A 19,192-nucleotide genomic window follows, 5' to 3' on the forward strand; every position below is an offset into this window, starting at 1 on the left:
GGTTACTCCTGGCTCTGCACTCAGAAATCGCTCCTGGCAGGCTCAGGGGACCATATGGGATGCCGGGATTCGAACCACCGACCTTCTGCATGCAGGGCAAACACCTTGCCTCCATGCTATCTCACCGACCCAAACCCTACTTTCTTATCCTGCACCAACACTCAATGTCTTGAGCAGGGTCTGGCCCAGAGATGGGGGAGTGGGTTAGGAGGGCCATCAACAGTGGAGGAGCAGATTAGCAGGTGAATCAATGAATGAGCACAAAGTGTGAAGAAGGAACGAATGATCCAGGAGGCCACGATTCAGCCTCTACAGGACATTTTGACAGCGGGGAGAGCTGCCAGGCCCGAAGGCCAAGAGCAGCCCTAAGGGCTCAGGACATGAGACCGGAAGTACTCTGGTTCCAGCAGCCAGTGGGGCCCAGAGTCAGACCCAGCCTCACAGGCCCGTGATGCACATCCAGTGCTAGAGAACCTGGTTCCTAACCGGCACCCAACAGAGGGGTTCACTGCCTTCTCCCGTCACCATGGCAACACAGCTCCCAGCATGCTTCCCTCTTGCCCTAACTTTCCATGAGGAGCTTTCTCCCTTTCTCCGAGGAAAGCTAGCTGTGTGTTTCCTCTCTCCAGCGTCAAGCTACCCAACACACATGCTGGGTTAGCTCCAGGGGCAGGGAAGGGGTGAGGACAGGGTGGGGTTGCTAAATAACAGATTATCAGGTGCTGAGGAGATGAGGAAATGAGCCAGGTGCAAGGAAAGAAGAGTCTCTTGTCCACAGATGTGGCGTCCAGAGCCAGAGCGATGGTACAGAGGGGAGGGAGAGCACCTGCTGGTGTGTGCCAGACCCAGGCTCGATCCCTGGCCTCACCACCATTGAGCACAATCAGTATCACGGGTCTGAGCACTGAATGATGTGACCTAATGACTAGTGCCACTGGGAGTGAACCCTCAGGGATCTCCTGAGCTTGCTTGGGTGATCCCAACCCCACTTCTTGTTAAAAAAAAAAAATTAATTCATCAAGTCATTGCTATCATAAACACGGTTGGTTGATCTTGTCATTACTATTCATACCTTCCTCCTCCAAATATCTTCCTCTGGGAGATTCACAGACAGACAGACAGACAGACAGACACACACACACACACACACACACACACACAATTCAATGGGAAAGAGCACTTTCACAGGAGTATCAGGGAGCAGCAGGGCTGAGGGGAAAATGGTGGCTGGAAGAGTACTCTGGGGTTGTGTGACTCTGAGCAAGTCTCTGCACCTCACTGAGCTTGCAACAATGTGGTAGACCCAGCACTACCTCAGAAGGGCAGACAAGAATCCAAGAAGGGGATGGGGCTGGAACCATATACAGTAGAGAGGGCATTTGCCTTGTATGCAGCCAACTAGGGATCGATCCCCAGCATCCCATATGGTCCCCTGAGCCTGCCAGGTGTGTTTTCTGAGAGCAGAGCCAGGAGTAACCCGTGAACTCTGCCAGTCATGCTCCACCCCCCCCCAAAAAAAAAGAATCCAAGAAGGGGGCAGAGAAAAGAGCCTGGCTGGGGCTCAGTCCCTGGTGATTCTTTTGGCCTTACAGAGGAAGGTGGGACCAAAACCCGGCAACTCAGCTTCTGTCCCCCAGCATAGATGGGTATATCCCAAAACCAAATATATGACAAGTGGGGGAAAGATGGGGAGAAGAAAGACCAGAGCCTGGGTAAAAGCTACACAATTACCCATACCCAGCTGGGATCAGAGTCAGGGGAATGTTCCAGATCAGGGCCAGGTCAGAAACAGAAAGTGGGGGACCCAAGAGTCAGGCAAAGGGAAGAGGGGGTTTCTCAATGCAATGCATGGGGAGCAGGGAGGCAAGGCTTACAGGCCAGAGAAGACAATCCCAATCGATTGTCCATACAGACCACGCTGTAATCCAGAGCAGGAGCTGTACACGCAGGAGGCCCAGGGTCCCACCTGACAGCCACATAGTCCCTGAGCACCAGCACAAACGACCCTCACAGATCTGGGAGGGATCCCTGAGCACTGCCAGGAGTGACCCCCAAAAATAACAAGCAGGAGTGTTGCTGAGGGAGCCAGAATTCCCCACGCCCACATGCAAACCCTGAGGCCCCAGACGGGAAGAGGCCGCTGGACAGGACCCATCATAGGGAGCTTCTCAGGCCTCTGGGATCTCACCGCTGGACTCAGACCCAGCAGAGGCAAGAGTCTGGTGTGAAGGTCCAGGTTTCGATGGTGCCTCAGGGCAGAACACCTGCTTGTCAGCATCAAGCGTCACGACCTCCATACAAGCCTTTCCCCATGCATGCCAAGCCCAGAGCTGGCCAGCAGCAAGCCCAGGTGTGAGGACAGCAGTCAGGGGCGCACCAGGCCTTCTGCACAGAAAGGTTCTCTATTGGCCCCAAATTAGCCACCATGCTCAGGAGCACGTTCAGGTGATGGTTCAAAGCATTATGATAAAGGGGTTAGGTTTAGGGTTGGGGTGGTTATTGATGAGAAGATGACAGACCCTGCAATGACCGCAAGTGATCTCTACTTTCTTGGCATAATAAGAAATGCCAGGGCACAGACCAAGGTCTGACACACGCGTGTGTGTGTGTGTGTGTGTGTGTGTGTGTGTGTGTGTGTGTGTTGTGTTTTATTTGGGTGGGGGTAGGGTGGTGTTAAGTCACTCCAGCGATGCTTGGGGGCTTACCCCAGGCTCTGCTCTCAGGGATCACTCCTGATGATACTGGGGAGACTGACCCTGTAATAAGACCAGGGGATCAAACCTTGGGTCAGCCACCTGCTCAAGGCAAGCACCTTACTGGCTCACTCCCCAACTTCCCAATCCTCCATCTGTGTTTTTAAAAATGTATTTCAGGCTAAGAGAATGTTAAAAGGACTGGGGCACATTCTTGGCATATTGGATCTCTGGGTTCCATCCTTAATACCGAATGGTTCCTCAGAGCACCTGAGGTGTGAGCCCTGAGCACTCAGAGTGTAGCCAAAACAGTCACTAAGGTCAATTAAGAACTCTCTGTGTCTGTCTCTGTGTCTCTGTCTCTCTGTTCTCTATCTGTCTATATCTCCATCTCTTTGTCTCTGTTTCTGTCTTTATATGCCTGTGTCTCTCTCTTTGTCTCTATGTCTCTATTCTTTATCTGTCTGTCTATCCATCTCTCTGTCTCTCTGTTTCTGTCTCTCTCTTTGTGTGTGTCTGTCTCTGTGTGTCTCTCTCCATGTGTGTCTCTCCATCTTTCTGTTTCTGTCTGTGTCTCTCTCTGTCTGTGGGTCTGTCTCTCTCTCCTTGGGGGTGTAACCAACTAGGCCAGCAATAGAACAAAGTGATCTCAGAGGCCAGCTCTGGGGAACATTCTCTGAGCCTCCCTGCCTGCTGCAACTTGCTGGGTTGCTCTAAATCTGAGCACAGCTGGGAAGTGAGGTCCCTGGGGAACACTGTGCCTTGCTGGGCCTGATATGGCATTTTTGTCTCTCCTCAGGCCCGCCTGGTGTGAGGAAACTAAGAGCAGCAGCTCCTGGGTCAGACCTCAGGGATTTCCTGTCCACCTGCACAGACCGGAGCAACAGGAAAAGTCTGCAGTGGGGCTGGGTACCGGTGGGCAGGGCAGGCACATGGCTGGGGCAGGGGTGTGGGCAGCTCCGGAAGCAGGGTACCTGCCGCATGCCCTGCCCTATATCAGTACCAAATGGACGAAACAAACAAAACCATGCCTTAACCTCCCTCTCAAAACTCCTTGTTCATCCATCCATGCACTCGGATCAACTTATTGAGCACCTACTATGTGCCAACACCTAGTCTAGAAACTGGATTGATGAAACCAGATACATGCCCACCCTCAAGAAATTTCCCTGTCAAGGGCTGCAGAGATAGTACAAGGGTTAAGTCACTTTTCTCACATGCAGCCAAGCCTCACTGGTTCATTTCTTTATTCCACTGGCCCAAGATGTACACGAGAGAGGATGTATTTGAGGAGCCCATGGCCTCCATCATATAGTATCCCCAGAAGATAGGATGGAACCCGAGACAGCAGCCCGGTGAGATGACCTGATTACACTTTGAGACCCAAAGTTCCCTCAAAGTGCCTGGAGAGGCAGGTGGCTGCTGCAAGCTTGCCAGCGCCCTCCCACGGAGCTGCAGAGAGGAGACAGGAGACAAGGGGCTGGATTGCAGCACCCAGGAAGAGAAAAACTGCTCAAAATAGAAAGCACCAGGAAGAAATGGTGAGTATGGAAATGAATCAGACATCTGGGTGAGAATTTTCAAGAATCCAGGAATACTCTAAGTTTAGAAGAGGACGAGGGGAAAGAAACCAAAAAGAAAAAAGAAAAAGCAAAACTCACAGCCCACAAGTTCCGACCCATGGTGCCACCCTCAGGATGAACTGTCAGCCATGCTACAATTTCTCTCCTGCCACTTTCCCTTCAGCAGCTACTCCCAGACCAACTGCAGGCTCAGGGCCGACACTTCTGGGGACCTGCACCAAGCAGAGATGCACCTGGCTGTAGGGGGAGCCCCCTCCTAATCTAACATTGCAGCCCTGTAACCAGCCCCCACACCTCAGCCCTGTAACCTGCCTCCCATACTTCGAGCCTGTAAACTGGTCCCCATACCTCAGCCCTGTAACCACCCCCCCCACACACACACACACCTCAGCCCTGTAACCCGGCCCCTACACCCCAGCCTTTGAAACCTGGCCTCCAACACCTCAGCCCTGTAATCCGGCCACCCCACAGCCTGCATCATGCTTGAGCTGACCTGAGCCACTCATTGTTCCTAAGATGGGACTGAGGTCAGGCCACGGGGAGGAAGAAACCAAGGACAAAGGCAGCTTTCATGGGGCTCGGGCTGCTCTCCACAAACACAGGCATCAGGGCCTGAACCAGGAACAGGCAGACTAGCCTCCTGCACCCCTACCTGCAGGCAGAGCCCTGGCTAAGGGAGGGCAGTACTGGGGTCTCTATCTCATTCATCCATTCCCGTCATTTCTAACCACAGGTAAAATAAGGACAGGGATGTACCGTGCGTGGGGAGTTTGCCTTGCACACAGTTGACCCGAGTATGATCCCCAGCATCCCACATGGTCCCCAGAGTCCACCAGGAATGATTCCTAAGCTCAGAGTCCTGAGTGCAGAGACAGGCGTAAATCCTGAGTACAGCCAGGTATGGATCACAAACCAAAATACAAAACAAACAAAACTCAGCAAGGGAGGGCAGGCTATACAGAAACAAGGAAATATTAGGTCTAGTACATAGAAGGGAAAAATTAAGTATCAAGGAATACAGGGACCGACTCATGACAACTCCTAAACATAAATGTACCCGAGCTGGGCCTGAGCTAGACTCCTCCATGATCTTCCTTGAAACAGGGACCTTGGCCTCCTCCTTCCCATCTGCCAGAGAGGAGAAGATGAAGTTTCACTATACACCAGAGAGGCAGCTTCAACCAGCTGGGTGCCTGCTCCATCTGCAGAAGACCCAGGCCCCAAACTGTCCCTTGAGAACCTTGAGCTGGCAGTGGCCCTCCAAAACCAACAATTGAAACTATGAACATGTTCTCTCAGTGCCTGGCAACTTTGGGCCACTTTCTGTAGCCCCAAACTTCCCATGGTGAAGTCCTCATTCCAGAACCCAGCATAAGGACACAGTGTTTGGCTTGATTTGGATCTGTACCCACTGTGCTCAGGACTTATTCCTGGATCTGAGCTAAGGGGACCATTTGGGGTTTCCAGGGATTGAACCCAAGGTCAGCCGTGTGCAAGACAAGTGCCCCAGACACGATATTATCTCTCTGATCCTGTGAAGACAGTGTTTGGGAATTGGGCCTTGAATGAGGTAATAATGAAGTGAGTGAGACCACCAAGGGTGACCCTGATCCCCTTTGACTGTGTCCTTTCAGGAAGAGGGACAACGGGTACCCAGAGAGACCCACGGGATGCACACATGGAGATCACATGAAGGCACATGAGAAGCTGTTGTCTACTGACTGTAGGAGGTACCAAACCTGCTTGCTTTGACTTTAGTCTCCAGAACTTTCCATAAGAAAGGGGGAGAATTTTCATGCTTTCAGCCCCACACCCCCAACCCCACCTGCCCACCTAGGGCCTGGTGTTTGATAAACAGCTCAAACAGTGACATAAACTGGCACAAAGGGAGTGTAAGACAAGAACCTGCCAATCTCATCTCCAATCAAGGCCTTAAAACTAAGGCCTGCAGAGAGGCCGGAGAGACAGAGAAATGGGGGTGAAGGAACCCTGCTCCCAGAAACTGATCCTGATTTCTGTTCACTGTGTAACCCTGGGTGATGGTGCAGTCCCCTAAAATGCAAACCATGACTGGACCTGTCCTGGGGGTGAGGAGCCCCTCAGGGTGGTTTGTTAGAACATGGGCGCCCTCTGGTGTGCAGACCCTGGAATCAGTCTGCTAGAATCAAAACCGCCCACGTTGAGCCAGGGGCTGAGGCGTCGGAAGGAGTGTAAGCAGAGACTGGGTGCCCTCCCACTGGTTCCCACAATGAGATGTCAGTGGGATCCCCTATTTGAGAAAGATTTCCCCCCTATCTGAGGGAGCCCAGTGGCGTGAATTCCATCTCAGACAAGAAGTCACCTGTTTGAGATCAAGCAGCCAGAATTGGATCAACCCAAAGTTCTGTTTGGCCTCACCCAATGGTGCTCTGGGGCTGCCTGCTCCCAACTTGAGGACTGTCTGATGCTGGGGGCTGAACATAGGTCTCATATACGCAATGCATGGAGTGGTCTCCCAGAGAGAAAACCTTCAGGTGGAACTGAGTCAATCCCTGAAAGTTTTTCAATAGAGAAACTGAGGCACAGAAAGGTTAAGGGATGGCCTCAGAGCCATGCAGCATCATGGCCCAGGTTCCTGGCTGCCAGTGCTTCACCCACAGCCCTGAGCTGTGTCCTGCACTGACCATTCCTTTCGGGCTGTCATGGGGTTGGCATTCCAGCATTAGTGCTGGAATGTCTGAAACTCAGAATGGCTCCTCCGGGATTATGGAAGCCCCAAGATGGGCCCAACAAGGCTGGGGTGGGAGTGCCTCAACAGGACCAGACTTCTCATCTGACCTCACTGTGCTGTGGACTAAAAGTGGGGCATGAGAATGAGTAGGGTGTGAGGGGGTCTGTGGATTAACAGAGGGATTCCTGTGGCCTGTGGACTAACAGTGAGTGTGATGGAGAGGGGGTGTCTATGGAATAACAAAGGGAGTGGGAGAGGCCAAGATGGTGTGAAAATCAAAAACCAAAAAAAAAAAAAAAAAGAAGAAGTTGGGGCCCAGCGAGATAGCACAGCGGCGTTTGCCTTGCAAGCAGCCGATCCAGGACCAAAGGTGTTTGGTTCGAATCCCGGTGTCCCATATGGTCCCCCGTGCCTGCCAGGAGCTATTTCTGAGCAGACAGCCAGGAGTAACCCCTGAGCATCGCCAGGTGTGGCCCAAAAACAAAAACAAAAACAAAAAAAGATGGTGTGAAAGTTAGAAACCATCACAAGACTGAGGTACCAGGGCCAGTGGGGAGAACACTTGCCTTGCAGGTGACTCAAGATTCAGTTGAGCCAAATACAATTCCCAGCACTCTGTATGGTCCCCAAATCTCACCAGGAGTGAACCCTGAGTGTAAAGCCAGGTGAAATAAGCCCTGAGCACTGCCCGGTGTGGTCCAAAGACAAAACACACACACACAATGAGGTGCCCAGACTGGAGAGCTGTCCCGAGGCCGAAGCAGCTCCAGCCCTCACAGGAGTTATTTCCAGTTCTCAAGGAACACAAAGTGGTGGGCAGGGTAGTGCTGCCCTCCCAGCAGAGAAAGGCCATGACTCACCTGTAGGCTTGTACCCAGAACCCAGTCCTGACTGGGCCTCAGACCCATTTTCCCTGAGGTTTCCCTGATGAGACTCAATGCACTGGGCACTCCATAGTGATGCTCCAGGACTCTGTGGCCTTGTTACGTGGCTGTCCAGTGTCATCATTCCGTGACCGCACAACCAAGCCACCAGCTTCTCTTTCCCCTCACTGTTCCAACTCTGAACACTCGAACCTCAGGGCTTTTGCACACTAACTGCTCCTCTCCCCACAGTTCCTGGCCTCCTTCTGTCTCCTTTCACAGTCTGTTCAGTCGGTGACAGGCAGGTGGTCAGGGGCACTGCTCAGCTGAGACTTCTAGAGGCCCTGTCCCTGCTTCCTACTTCATTCTCTTCGGTGGTCTCAGGCCTCGTGGTCTATGGTTGGAGCCCCTCACTAGAATGCTGGTGCCGAGGGCGACTCACCATTGGTCCCCAATGTCTCCCATGAGCAGGGCCTGACCTGAGTCTAAGTCAACTGCAGAGAAGCCCCTGAGGGGACTATCTGGCTTTGGCGGCTGATTCCAGTGCCCACTCGAAGTCAGCTTAGCCTCTGGCCTCACCAAGGTCTTGAACCTTCCCCCACTGGGAGAAGCTGGAACTGACTGACAGCTCACCCCTGGGTGGGTGGAATGAGGAACCTGTGGGGAACAAACTCTGGGGGAAGCGGCAGGTGAGGCTTGGAGCCAGGACAGACCAGAGTCAGCCCCCAGGCCTGACCAGGCCCCACTCAGCTAGACACTGCCCAGTCCTACAGAGCTCAGCTTGGAGGGAAATTTCGAGGTTGGAGGTTTGGGAGTGATGGGGAGATGCCCGGGCTGGCAGGTCCCAACCATCTATCAACAGTGCAGGGCCCCTAAAGCATCTACTCTGTGCTGGGGTTGGGGACTCAGGGGAGATAAAGCTCCTCAAAGCCTGGGCAACTGAGGAACCAACCCAGAGATGCCAGTGGCTTATCACCAGGGTTCTTACATTTGTTTTGATTGGGGGCTACACCCTGTGGTGTTCATGTGCTAATCCTGACTTCTGGTGGTACTCAGGGAACCATATGGGATGCTAGGATCAAACCTGGATGGATGGTTGCAAGGCAAATGCCCTACCCATGTGGTATTCCTCTAGTCCCCTGGTTCTAGCCTCGGCCCTGTCCCTTGATGGTGGTCTCGATCAGGTGACCCCTATCCGAAGGCCTCAGGGTGACACCAGTTTTCAGTGGGGCATGGGCAGTGGGAAAAATAAGAGTCAAATTGACTGCACTGAGAGATTCTTTTCCTGCAAATCAAATTCCACAACAAACTGTTCAGAGCAGAACATGGTAGAGATGGAACATTCCAACCACGATAGAAAACAAAGTGGTTTTCCTGTCACTCCATGGAGACCAGGCCACAGAACCATGGGTCCTAATAAGAGGCACCAGAGAGCCTTCGAGGGCCAGCAAAGGCAACTGGCCTTAGGCCAGGGCCTAGTCATCTTTGAAGAACTGCTGGAAGCAGAACTCGGCATTTCTCATCTCTGACGATAACTCAGAGGGGAAGAGGGTGAGCAGACCCTGTCAGACTCCTTGGAACCCCGGGAAGGTTGTAGTGGGTCCCCTGCAGAGAAGGTTGCAGAGAAGACTGGGGTGATCCTGTACCCCATCAAGAGCTCCCCAAGGAGAGTTCGGAAACCCCTTCCCCAAAGAGAATAGAGGCAGGGCCACAGAAATGGTATAGTGAGTATGCACTTGCCTTGCACACTGTTGGACTGGGTTCAACCCTGGCATCCCATTAAGTGCCCTAAACATTGCTAACGGTGGTTCCTGAGCACAAAGCCAGGAGTAACCCCTGAGCACTGCCCAGTGTGATCCAAAAAAATGAACTAACAAAAAGGAGGGAGGCAGCAGCACACCTGCTTGGGCTGGGCCAGCGCCAAGGGCCCCTCAGGGGACTATCCTCATTATCCTCAGGGTGGGCTGGACCATCCTACCCCCTCCTGAGACACAGGGAGACTCTGAGGCTGAGCTATCATGGGCTTTGCACAAGGAACCCTTATCTGTCTGTCTGTCTCTCTCTCAAGCTGTGATGGGCTTTACACAAGAGACCTTTGTCTCTGGTTTTTTATTGGGTCACACCCAGCAGTATTCGGGGTTACTCCTGCTTCTACACTCAGAAATCACTCCTGACAGGCTCAGGGGACCATAAGGGATGCTGGGATTCGAATCACCATCCTTTTGCATGCAAGGCAAGCCTTACCTCCATGCTATCTCTGTGGCCTCAGACCCTTGTCTCTGTCTCTCTTTTTTTCTCTTCCTCTCCATTTTTCCTCTCCTTCTCTCTCTCTCCCCCTCTCCTTTCAGCAGAGCCAGGAGGCAAGGCCAGAGACCTCGTATCTCTGCCCGCCCCTTCTCAGGATGTCCCAGAGGAGCCTGGAAAGTCACTCCAAGCTCACCGGTCTGAGAAAGCAGAATTTGTGGAGTTACTGAGAGGATAGAGATGGACATCCCAGCTCTGACCTTTCTAGAGAGGCCCTCAGATGATCACATAATCTCTCTGGGCCTCAGTTTCCCCAACAGCACAGTGTGATGATAAAGAGATGATAAAGAGATCTGCCCATGGGATTCTCACGAGGGCAGGCCAGGCACTCTGGAGAGGCCTAGCATGTTACAAGTGCTCAGGAGGACTGGTAGACTCGCTGTCATTTTCTTCCTCCTCCTCCTCCTCCTCCATGCCTCACATCCTCAACCCTTGATCAACCTCCTTCACATGACTCTTCATCACCTGCACCACACCACCCTCATCATCACCTGTACCACCAGCCACCATCACCATCATCACCGTTGTGATTGACGACCAAAAGCAGCCAGCTTGGTGCCAATGCCCAGCAAGTCCCACGGACTATGAGACCATCCGCAGGCTTTATCTCCACAACAAAGGAGGTGCAGAAACTCCAGCCAGCCATAACCTCCTACCCCCACCTTGGCTGAGTCAAAACAGACATTTCTTCTCCCACACTGGACCCCCACAGAATCACAGCTACGTGGGGGGACAAAAGCCACATACAGGGATCCTCAAACTTTTTAAACAGGGGGCCAGTTCACTGTCCCTCAGACCATTGGAGGGTCTGACTATAGTAAAAACAAAACTTATGAACGAATTCTTTGTTTGTTTTTGTTTTTTCGAGCCACACCCGTTAGATGCTCAGGGGTTACTCCTGGCTAAGCACTCAGAAATTGCCCCTGGCTTGGGGGGACCATATGGGATGCCGGGGGATCAAACCTCGGTCCTTCCTTGGCTAACGCTTGCAAGGCAGACACCTTACCTCTAGCGCCACCTTGCTGGCCCCATGAATGAATTCTTTTTTTTTTTTTTTTTTTTGGTTTTTGGTTTTTGGGTTACACCCGGCAGTTCTCAGGGGTTACTCCTGGCTATCTGCTCAGAAATAGCTCCTGGCAGGCACAGGGGACCATATGGGACACCGGGATTCGAACCAACCACCTTTGGTCCTGGATCGGCTGCTTGCAAGGCAAACGCCGCTGTACTATCTCTCCGGGCCCCCATGAACGAATTCTTATGCATACTGCATATATCTTATTTTGCAATGAAGAAGCAAAACAGATACAAATACAATATGTGGCCCGCGGGCCATAGTTTGAGGACCACTGAGACATAACGTCCTGCTACAGAGGACATGCTACAAACCACTGCCCCCGCCAACCCAACGCTGAATGAGCTGCCCTGGGTGAGACAGCCAATAGAAGCCAAAGGCGGTGGGCCGGAGCAATAGCACAGCAGGCAGGCATTTGTCTTGCATGTGGCCAGCCCAGGTTTGATCCCCAGAATCCTAAGTGGTACCCTGAGAACCACCAGGAGTGGTTCCTGAGTGCAGAGCCAGGAGTAACCCCTGAGCACTGCTGGATGTGACCCACAGACAAAAATAAGAACAAAGGAAAGGAAAGGGAAGGAAGGAAGGAAGGAAGGAAGGAAGGAAGGAAGGAAGGAAGGAAGGAAGGAAGGAAGGAAGGAAGGAAGGAAGGAAGGAAGGGAGGGAGGGAGGGAGGGAGGGAGGGAGGGAGGGAGGGAAGGAAGGAAGGAACGAAAGAGGGAGAGAAGAAAGGAAGGAAGGAAGGAAGGAAGGAAGGAAGGAAGGAAGGAAGGAAGGAAGGAAGGAAGGAAGGAAGGAGGGAAGGAAGGAGGGAAGGAAGGAAGGAAGGAAGGAAGGAAGGAAGGAAGGAAGGAAGGAGGGAAGGAAGGAAGGAAGGAAGGAAGGAAGGAAGGAAGGAGGGAGGGAAGGAAGGAAGGAAGGAAGGAGGGAAGGAAGGAAGGAGGGAAGGAGGGAAGGAAGGAAGGAGCTAAGGAGGGAAGTAGGGAGGGAGGGAGGGAAGGAGGGAGGGAGGGAGGGAGGAAGGAAGGAAGGGAGGGAGGGAGGAAGGAAGGGAGGGAGGAAGGAAGGAAGGAAGGAAGGAAGGAAGGAAGGAAGGAAGGAAGGAAGGAAGGAAGGAAGGAAGGAAGGAAGGAAGGAAGGAAGGAAGGAAGGAAGGAAGGAACAAAAAAAAAGAAAAAAACCCAAACAAACAAAACATAGAAACTAAAGGCAGGGACCAGGGCTTCGGAGACGACACTCCGTCCTGAGAAACGCAATGGGAATGATTACTGGCAGGAACACACGGGATCCCTCCTGGTAGGGTTCAGAGGACCATACGGGGGGTGCCAGGGATCAAACGTGGGTTAGCCACGTGCGAGATAAGTAAGTGCCTGACCTGCTGTACTATCTCTCTGGCCTGGCGGGTGCACACTTAGAAACTTTTCACTGTTGTCAACTCTTTCATGATCCCCCAGTATCCAGTGATCTGACCCCCATGTGAGATCGTGACTGCCGTTTAAGCAGCAAGGTGCCAGGTTACCAGCTGACTATAAAAGGTGAAACGCAGGAACAGCCCAGGGCAGGGTGGGGATACATAGACTCAGGCATATGAGAAGGGTGATATGGCTCCCTGCCCTCTCTGAGACCCTGTCCCCCCAGCACCCCTAGCCCCCCTTTATTGATGGAGGGGCCTCTTCACAGGCAAGATGGGTCATATCGCTGGAACATGAATTCCAACTCCAGCCCAGCCTCCCTCTGCAGGGAGGAAAGAGAAAGACTCCATCCACCCCACCACCTCTGCTATCGGGACCCCGTCTCAGGAGGACTCCAATGCTGCTTCCCCATAACACAAACTCAGGTGTGAGATATGTCTGAGACACAGTTTTCTGGGAGCTTTCAATGTGTCAGGATTCAGGAACATAGACATAAGGATTCCTTCCTACAGTCCAGTCACTGCCATGGAGTCACTGTACCACGAACCTTAATACAACTGTAACTATATGAACTAGCATATTTTTAAAAAAGAGTACCACATTGGGGCCGAAGCAATAGCACAGCAGTAGGGCATTTACCTTGCATGCAGCCAACCAGAGACAGACCCAGGTTCGATCCTCGGCATCCCATAAGCCTGCCAGGAGCGGTTTCTGAGCACAGAGCCAGGAGTAAGCCCTGAGTGCCACCAGGTGTGGTCCAAAATCAGCCCCCCCCCCCGCCCCAAATAGAATCACAAAATCCTGAACACTGAGCCCAGACTCCAACATATGTCCTCAGGATCCCTCGGCAGAATCTAGACGCACGTGGTTTGTGGGTGGCATGTTCCGTCCTCGTCATCCTTGGGACCTGCCAAGTGTTCTGCAGTGCCTGTGCTTGGGTTCATTCTGATCTGAAATTGGTGGGTACAGCCTTGAGCTGTATCATGTGTATGATACAGCATAGAGGACTTGTGGCTGTTCCCTGACTCTTCGAGTGCGTTTCTCACAGGTGTATCTCTCTGTGTTGCTGGTCAGCACAGCAGTGCTCGGAGATCGGGGACCAGGTGGTGCTTCTGCTCTCCAGATGCACCAGCGGGGCTCGGGGGGAGCAGAGACACAGGGCAGGGGAGGCTGAAGGGCACTCACTGCTTCCTTCCAGTGGTATTTTTGGGAGCTTTGGAAAATTCCCGGGGTTAGAAGGCATTTGAAGTATTTGCAAAACTCGGCAAGCACGGCTTGTGCTTGGAGGGGGGGGAGTGTAAATCCTTCCCAAGTTCCTTTTTTGGGGGAGAAAACTAAACACAGTGGCAAACCTGGAAATCTCCCCCAGCCCTCCCTGGTGAATGCCAGGCTAAGCCCCTCTGCTCACAGGACCCTGATGAATGTCCCTCGCCCACGCCACTATCACCCACACCCACGCCCCCTCCCCAGTTTCAAAGAGTTGGAAGCAGGCTCAGAGAGGCCGAGCAAGTTGCCCAGAAACACGCAGCATCCTGAAGTCTAAATAGGGCTGTAAAAAGCTCACTGCCCTGCACAGTGCTTCTGCACAGGCTCCTGGGTACTGGCCTCACTCCAGGAAAAGAAAAAGTTGGGGTTTTTTAATTTTCTTCAGTGATCCAAGGGAGAGGGCAGCAGAGCAGGACGGAGCTCCAAGTTTCCACTTTGGTTTGATTAAGTCCAGAGAAAGAAAGACAAAAATCACTCCTTTGTATCTCATGAGGTCGAAGACACACACACACACACACACACACACACACACACACACACACACAAACATACTGCACAGGGGAGATAATTTCTGAATGAAGAATGTCCCCCCAAACCAAAGAAATGTCGCCTTCTGCACATTCCTGCCCTGACTTTGTTCTGTTTCTTAGAGCCTGCAGATGAAAGGACCCCCACCCCATTTCCTGGGCTAGGAGGGGACTGGGTGTTAGCGGCTGGGAGAAACTACCCTATCTACACATCTCAGGACAACTGCACCCACACACCTTCTCTGCAAGTAAGCCCTCCACCAGTGCCCCCATCTTCAGCAGCTCCCCTTAACCACCAGCGTTTCTGGAAGGAAACATGACGCAGCTGGCCAAAGCCCAGCCAGAGAGGCTCCGAGAGGCGCAGCAGGTGGCCGGGCTGTGGACACTCACCCAGAGGTACCTCAGGAGCTTCAGCAGGCTGGGGCAGTAGTAATACTCCATCCTGAGGCTGCCAGGGATCTGCCTGCCGAGGGCTGCCTGCCGCGCCTCCCTCCAGCTCTGCTCTGGAGGGGGCGGCTCTTCCCGCTCGGCTTGTCACTCGGAGTCAAGTTCAAGGCTCATGAATCATTCAGCAGCAGGCTCCGGGCCAGGGGCCAGCCAGGCAGCGGGGACTGGCCACCACCAGGGTTGCCTCTCGGGCAGGGGAAGGCGTTACCCAGGGCCAGGTGGTAAGAGTCCAGACTGGGGTGGGGGGCCTGGGGCTCCCAGCTAATGTAGCTGGTGGGATGAGATACCCAGACCAGCAGAGGGGTCCCCCTGGGACCCATGTGTGTATATGGGCTGTGTGTACATGTGTGTGAGCCCTTCCCCCCAAACCACACCCGGTAGTCGTGAACCCCACTCTGCACAGTAAGCACCCAGATAGGATGCTATCAGCTCACACGCATTCTCACGCAGTTCCTAAGCTGCCCTGTACAAAGGGGGAAACTGAGGCCCAGGAAGGGCAACAGACCCACTCAAGGTCACACAGGAATGGAAACCAAATAAAGGCTCACACCCAGACCTCCTGTCCACCAGACCCCAGTCCTGGGGACCCTTCCTGGCTCCCAGGGGGACATTGAGGAGACACACTGGGCTTCCCGAGATCATCTCCTGTGGCAGGATGTGGGGTGACAGGCAGGTAGCAACTCCTGAGCACCCAGAGGTTGACCCAGACTGACCTTTCCTGGACATGTCTCAGTGGGCGGACCCCTCCTCTCTGAATCTGTGGGCCCCTCTGCAAATGGGCGGTCCATCCCAAAGGCAGTCCCAGGCCAGCCAGGGGAGGGGTGGGGTCTTCTTGTCCACCCAGTGAGAAACCCAAGGCTCGGAGAATTGGGGAACATCTTGCTCTGCGTGGATCCTACATGGTGTGTTGGCCCAGTGGGAAACCCAAAGCTCAGAGAATTGGGGAGAAGCTTTTCCTGAGTGGGTCCTACAAGGTGGGTTGGCCCAGTGAGAAACCCAAGGCTCGGAGAATTGGGGAGCAGCTTGCCCTGAGTGGGTCCTACACAGTGAGTTGGCCCCCGACCCACTCAATCGCCATCAGCCCAGCAGGAAACACAGAGGGGCTGCAGTGAGCTCACAAGGAAAGAGGGTCCTACAGGGTGAAAGGGGGGGGTCTTGCAGACCCTCAGGTCCCTCTGGAATATACACTTCATATAAAACACCTCACACCGGCAGAGCTGCTAACAGGAAACCCACTAGAACAGGGGCCAGCACTAAGCTCAGCATCAGAGGAAACCACAGTGGGGACAGCGACAGCTTCAAAGCGTGGGTCTGTGGCTTCACTGATCTCAGCACCCCACATCCGGCGGGTGACAGGGCCCAGCCACCCACTGCACCCCCACTCTCACGAAGGGCTGGCTTCAGCTGACAGCAGAGCTGTGGGCACAGCTGAGGGCATGGCCAGGGGCCTATGCCACCTGCCAATGGTACCAGCTGGAAGCCAGTCCTGCTGGCAACCTGCTGGCTAAACCCTCAGAACAGTCCCAGCTTCTTGACTGACTGAAGGTACAGTCCTGCTCAGTGACAACAGAACAGCAAGACAACTGGGCCCTGCTCACTGACTGACACTATAGTACAGGTCAGTTTGCTGAATGACCTACAGCCGGAAGGCCAAGATAGAGAGACGGGGGCAGGAAAAATGTGACCCCCAAAAAGTGTGAGAGAGAGCAGGAGACAGATGGCCCTGCAGGCAGCCAGGGACTGAGAGAACTGAGCACAGTTGGTGAGAGAACTGAGGAGCAGGGAAGAAGGGGGTGGGAAACAGAGCCAGGGACAGGGCAGGGTGCTCAGAATAAGAGGAAAAATAATACACCAGACGGACAGTCAAACATGGAGACAGTCCAGTGCCAGTCCTGTGACGAACTAAGTTACGGTGACTCAGGGCAGCTGCCCACCTCAGACTGGAATGAGACTGACTCCTACTTACACTAAAGAACCCATCCCATACCTGCATTAATGTGATGGACAGCCCCCACCACACACACAAGCAGAACACACCTGCATCTAGAACACACACATATAGACACAAACAACACACACAATACATTGACTATATTACACACATCCCAGTCACACCAAATGCACACAGACACCACACATACATGAACACACACACACACACAAACACACACATATCTTGGGCATCTTCCTAGCTCCCCCTTACTCATGGGAGAAAATCCAATGGGACCCCCTGCCCAAACTTTTCCTGCCAACCTCTCCCCATCACCCTATCCCGCAGACCGAATGAGCTTTGTTTATACAGCCTTTCACCCTGAGGTGAGCTCAGTGAGGCTCCTGCAAAAGGCGCATCCACCCAGAGCCTATGGACGTGCCCAGTGTAGTAAAAGCCTTTACAAGCATCATTAAAATTCTGGAGAAGATTCATGGGGGCTTTCAGTGGGATCCCTGTCCTCGGAAGAGCCAGAAAAAAGCAGGAATGGGGCTGGAGAGATAGCATAAAGGTAGTGCATTTGCCTTGCATGCGGAAGGACGGTGGTTCGAATCCTGGCATCCCTTATGGTCCCCCATGCCTTCCAGGGGTGACTTCTGAGTGTAGAGCCAGGAGTAACCCCTGAGCGCTGCCGGGTGTGACCCAAAAACCAAAAACCAAAAAAAAGAAAAGAGCAGGAAGTAGAGGACACAGCCTCAGAGTAGGCCAAAGGGAACAGGGGCAGAAAAGACAGAGGAGGCGCCCAGAGAGATAACACAGCGGCATTTGCCTTGCAAGCAGCCGATTCAGGACCAAAGGTGGTTGGTTTGAATTCCGGTGTCCCATATGGTCCCCCGTGCCTGCCAGGAGCTATTTCTGAACAGAGAGCCAGGAGTAACCCCTGAGCACTGCCGGGTGTGGCCCAAAACACCAAAATAAAAAAAAAGAAAAAACGAAAAGACAGGGAAGTGGTCACGGGGCAGCACTGCAGGAGGCCGAACATTGCTCCCCTCAGTCCTTCAGAAGGAAGCCACTGAGGGTTGGGGCAGTGCTTGGAGTCCCAGAACACCCCACACAGTCTGATGCCCCCAAGCTGACATCCAGCCACAGCCCCAGCAGCCTCCAACCCTGAGAAATGGTCTCAGAGGCTTCTGGGCCCGACTATTCAGACTTATCTTATTTCCCCCTTGCAGGAGAAAAACACCTCACTCGGCCCCCTGGGAATCCACCAAGTGAGCAAAAGCAGAAAGCTTTGCCCAGCAGCACCCAAATGACCACCCACTGGATCTGCCAGGGTCCCCCAGACACCGGGCACCTTCCTGCATGATGACACACACACACGCCCATGTCCAGGGGTCTGCTCCCAACTTCCAGATGAGCTTTGGGGTACGGCGCCCTCCCTTCTTCCAGAAGATAGAGGCATCGTGAACAGACCCCCCAGAATAGAGCAGGGTCACTGATGAGAATGAGGATAGCAGAGAAATGGAGCTTGAAAGCTGGAAGCACCCAGGTATGATTTTATTGGGCCTTATTTTGGGGCTGGGGCAGGGAGATGCTAGAGGAACCCATCTGTAGCTCTTCTCTCTGTCGTATTTCTTTCTCTTTAACTCTCTGCCATCATATGTCAAACGGCCTGTACAAGTCAGATTTCTCTAGAACCCATGGGCCTTCTGTGGACATGTGGTGGGCAATGCATGGGTGAGGAAGGGCTGGCACGCATCCCTCCCCAGCCCACCCTGGCAGAGACCTGATACATTTATGACCCTCGCAGGGAGGGGTCCCTGGTGCCCCCTCACTCCCACACACACTTGTATACTCACTGCAATGCAAGTCACACATGTAAATGCAGACATGCACACACATACAAAGATACACACATACACACATATGGACACACACATGCCCAGAGTAAGAGGCACAGCCCACAGAGAGCCTCCCAGAGCGCACGTGAGGCATACAGCCCACATTTCCAGGACATCCCTCCAGAGTGTGAATGCCCCAGTGGTGTGAGGGTTACCCCAAACATGCTCCCAGTGCCTGGTCAGCAGTGTGGTGCCTTAGGAAGTGTTCAGTGTTCCCCAAATCCACTTCTCCTAGCTCCCTTCACTGACCAGGAACTCTTTCCTGGACCTGAGCAGGCCCATGTGTATGCCCATTGGCTACCCCCTGGGGATCCCCAGAGCAGCAGCCCCTCTGTGGAAAGGCAGTAGGCGAGCTGGGGAGGGGTGTGTAGTGGAATCTAATGTCCCAGTCCTGAGGTGGGGGTGGGGGATTGGGGAACTCAGATCTGGAAGCAACGCTGACCTGGCACAGGAAAGAATCCACACCAGGTTAGGGAGATAAAAACAG

General features: G+C 53.4%; 2 protein-coding genes across 2 annotated transcripts in view; both read right to left on the reverse strand.

The window, feature by feature from the left end:
* LOC126030606 (uncharacterized protein KIAA1671-like) overlaps positions 1 to 14,944 on the reverse strand; it is an 83,105-nt gene extending 68,161 nt beyond the window's left edge. Inside the window, exon 1 of the mRNA XM_049788833.1 lies at positions 14,818 to 14,944. Coding sequence (XP_049644790.1) covers positions 14,818 to 14,868 — 51 coding nt within the window. The 5' untranslated portion in view covers positions 14,869 to 14,944. The remainder of the gene's footprint in view (positions 1 to 14,817) is intronic.
* Positions 14,945 to 14,984: 40 nt separating this feature from the next.
* The window catches only part of LOC126029785 (uncharacterized protein KIAA1671-like), a 35,044-nt gene continuing 30,836 nt past the window's right edge, over positions 14,985 to 19,192 (reverse strand). Inside the window, exons 10-11 of the mRNA XM_049788083.1 lie at positions 16,082 to 16,290; positions 14,985 to 15,144 (exon numbers count right to left, since the gene is read on the reverse strand). Coding sequence (XP_049644040.1) covers positions 14,985 to 15,144; positions 16,082 to 16,290 — 369 coding nt within the window. The remainder of the gene's footprint in view (positions 15,145 to 16,081; positions 16,291 to 19,192) is intronic.

Source organism: Suncus etruscus, chromosome 15, assembly GCF_024139225.1.
Source record: "Suncus etruscus isolate mSunEtr1 chromosome 15, mSunEtr1.pri.cur, whole genome shotgun sequence".
In the NCBI taxonomy this organism is placed as follows: domain Eukaryota; kingdom Metazoa; phylum Chordata; class Mammalia; order Eulipotyphla; family Soricidae; genus Suncus; species Suncus etruscus.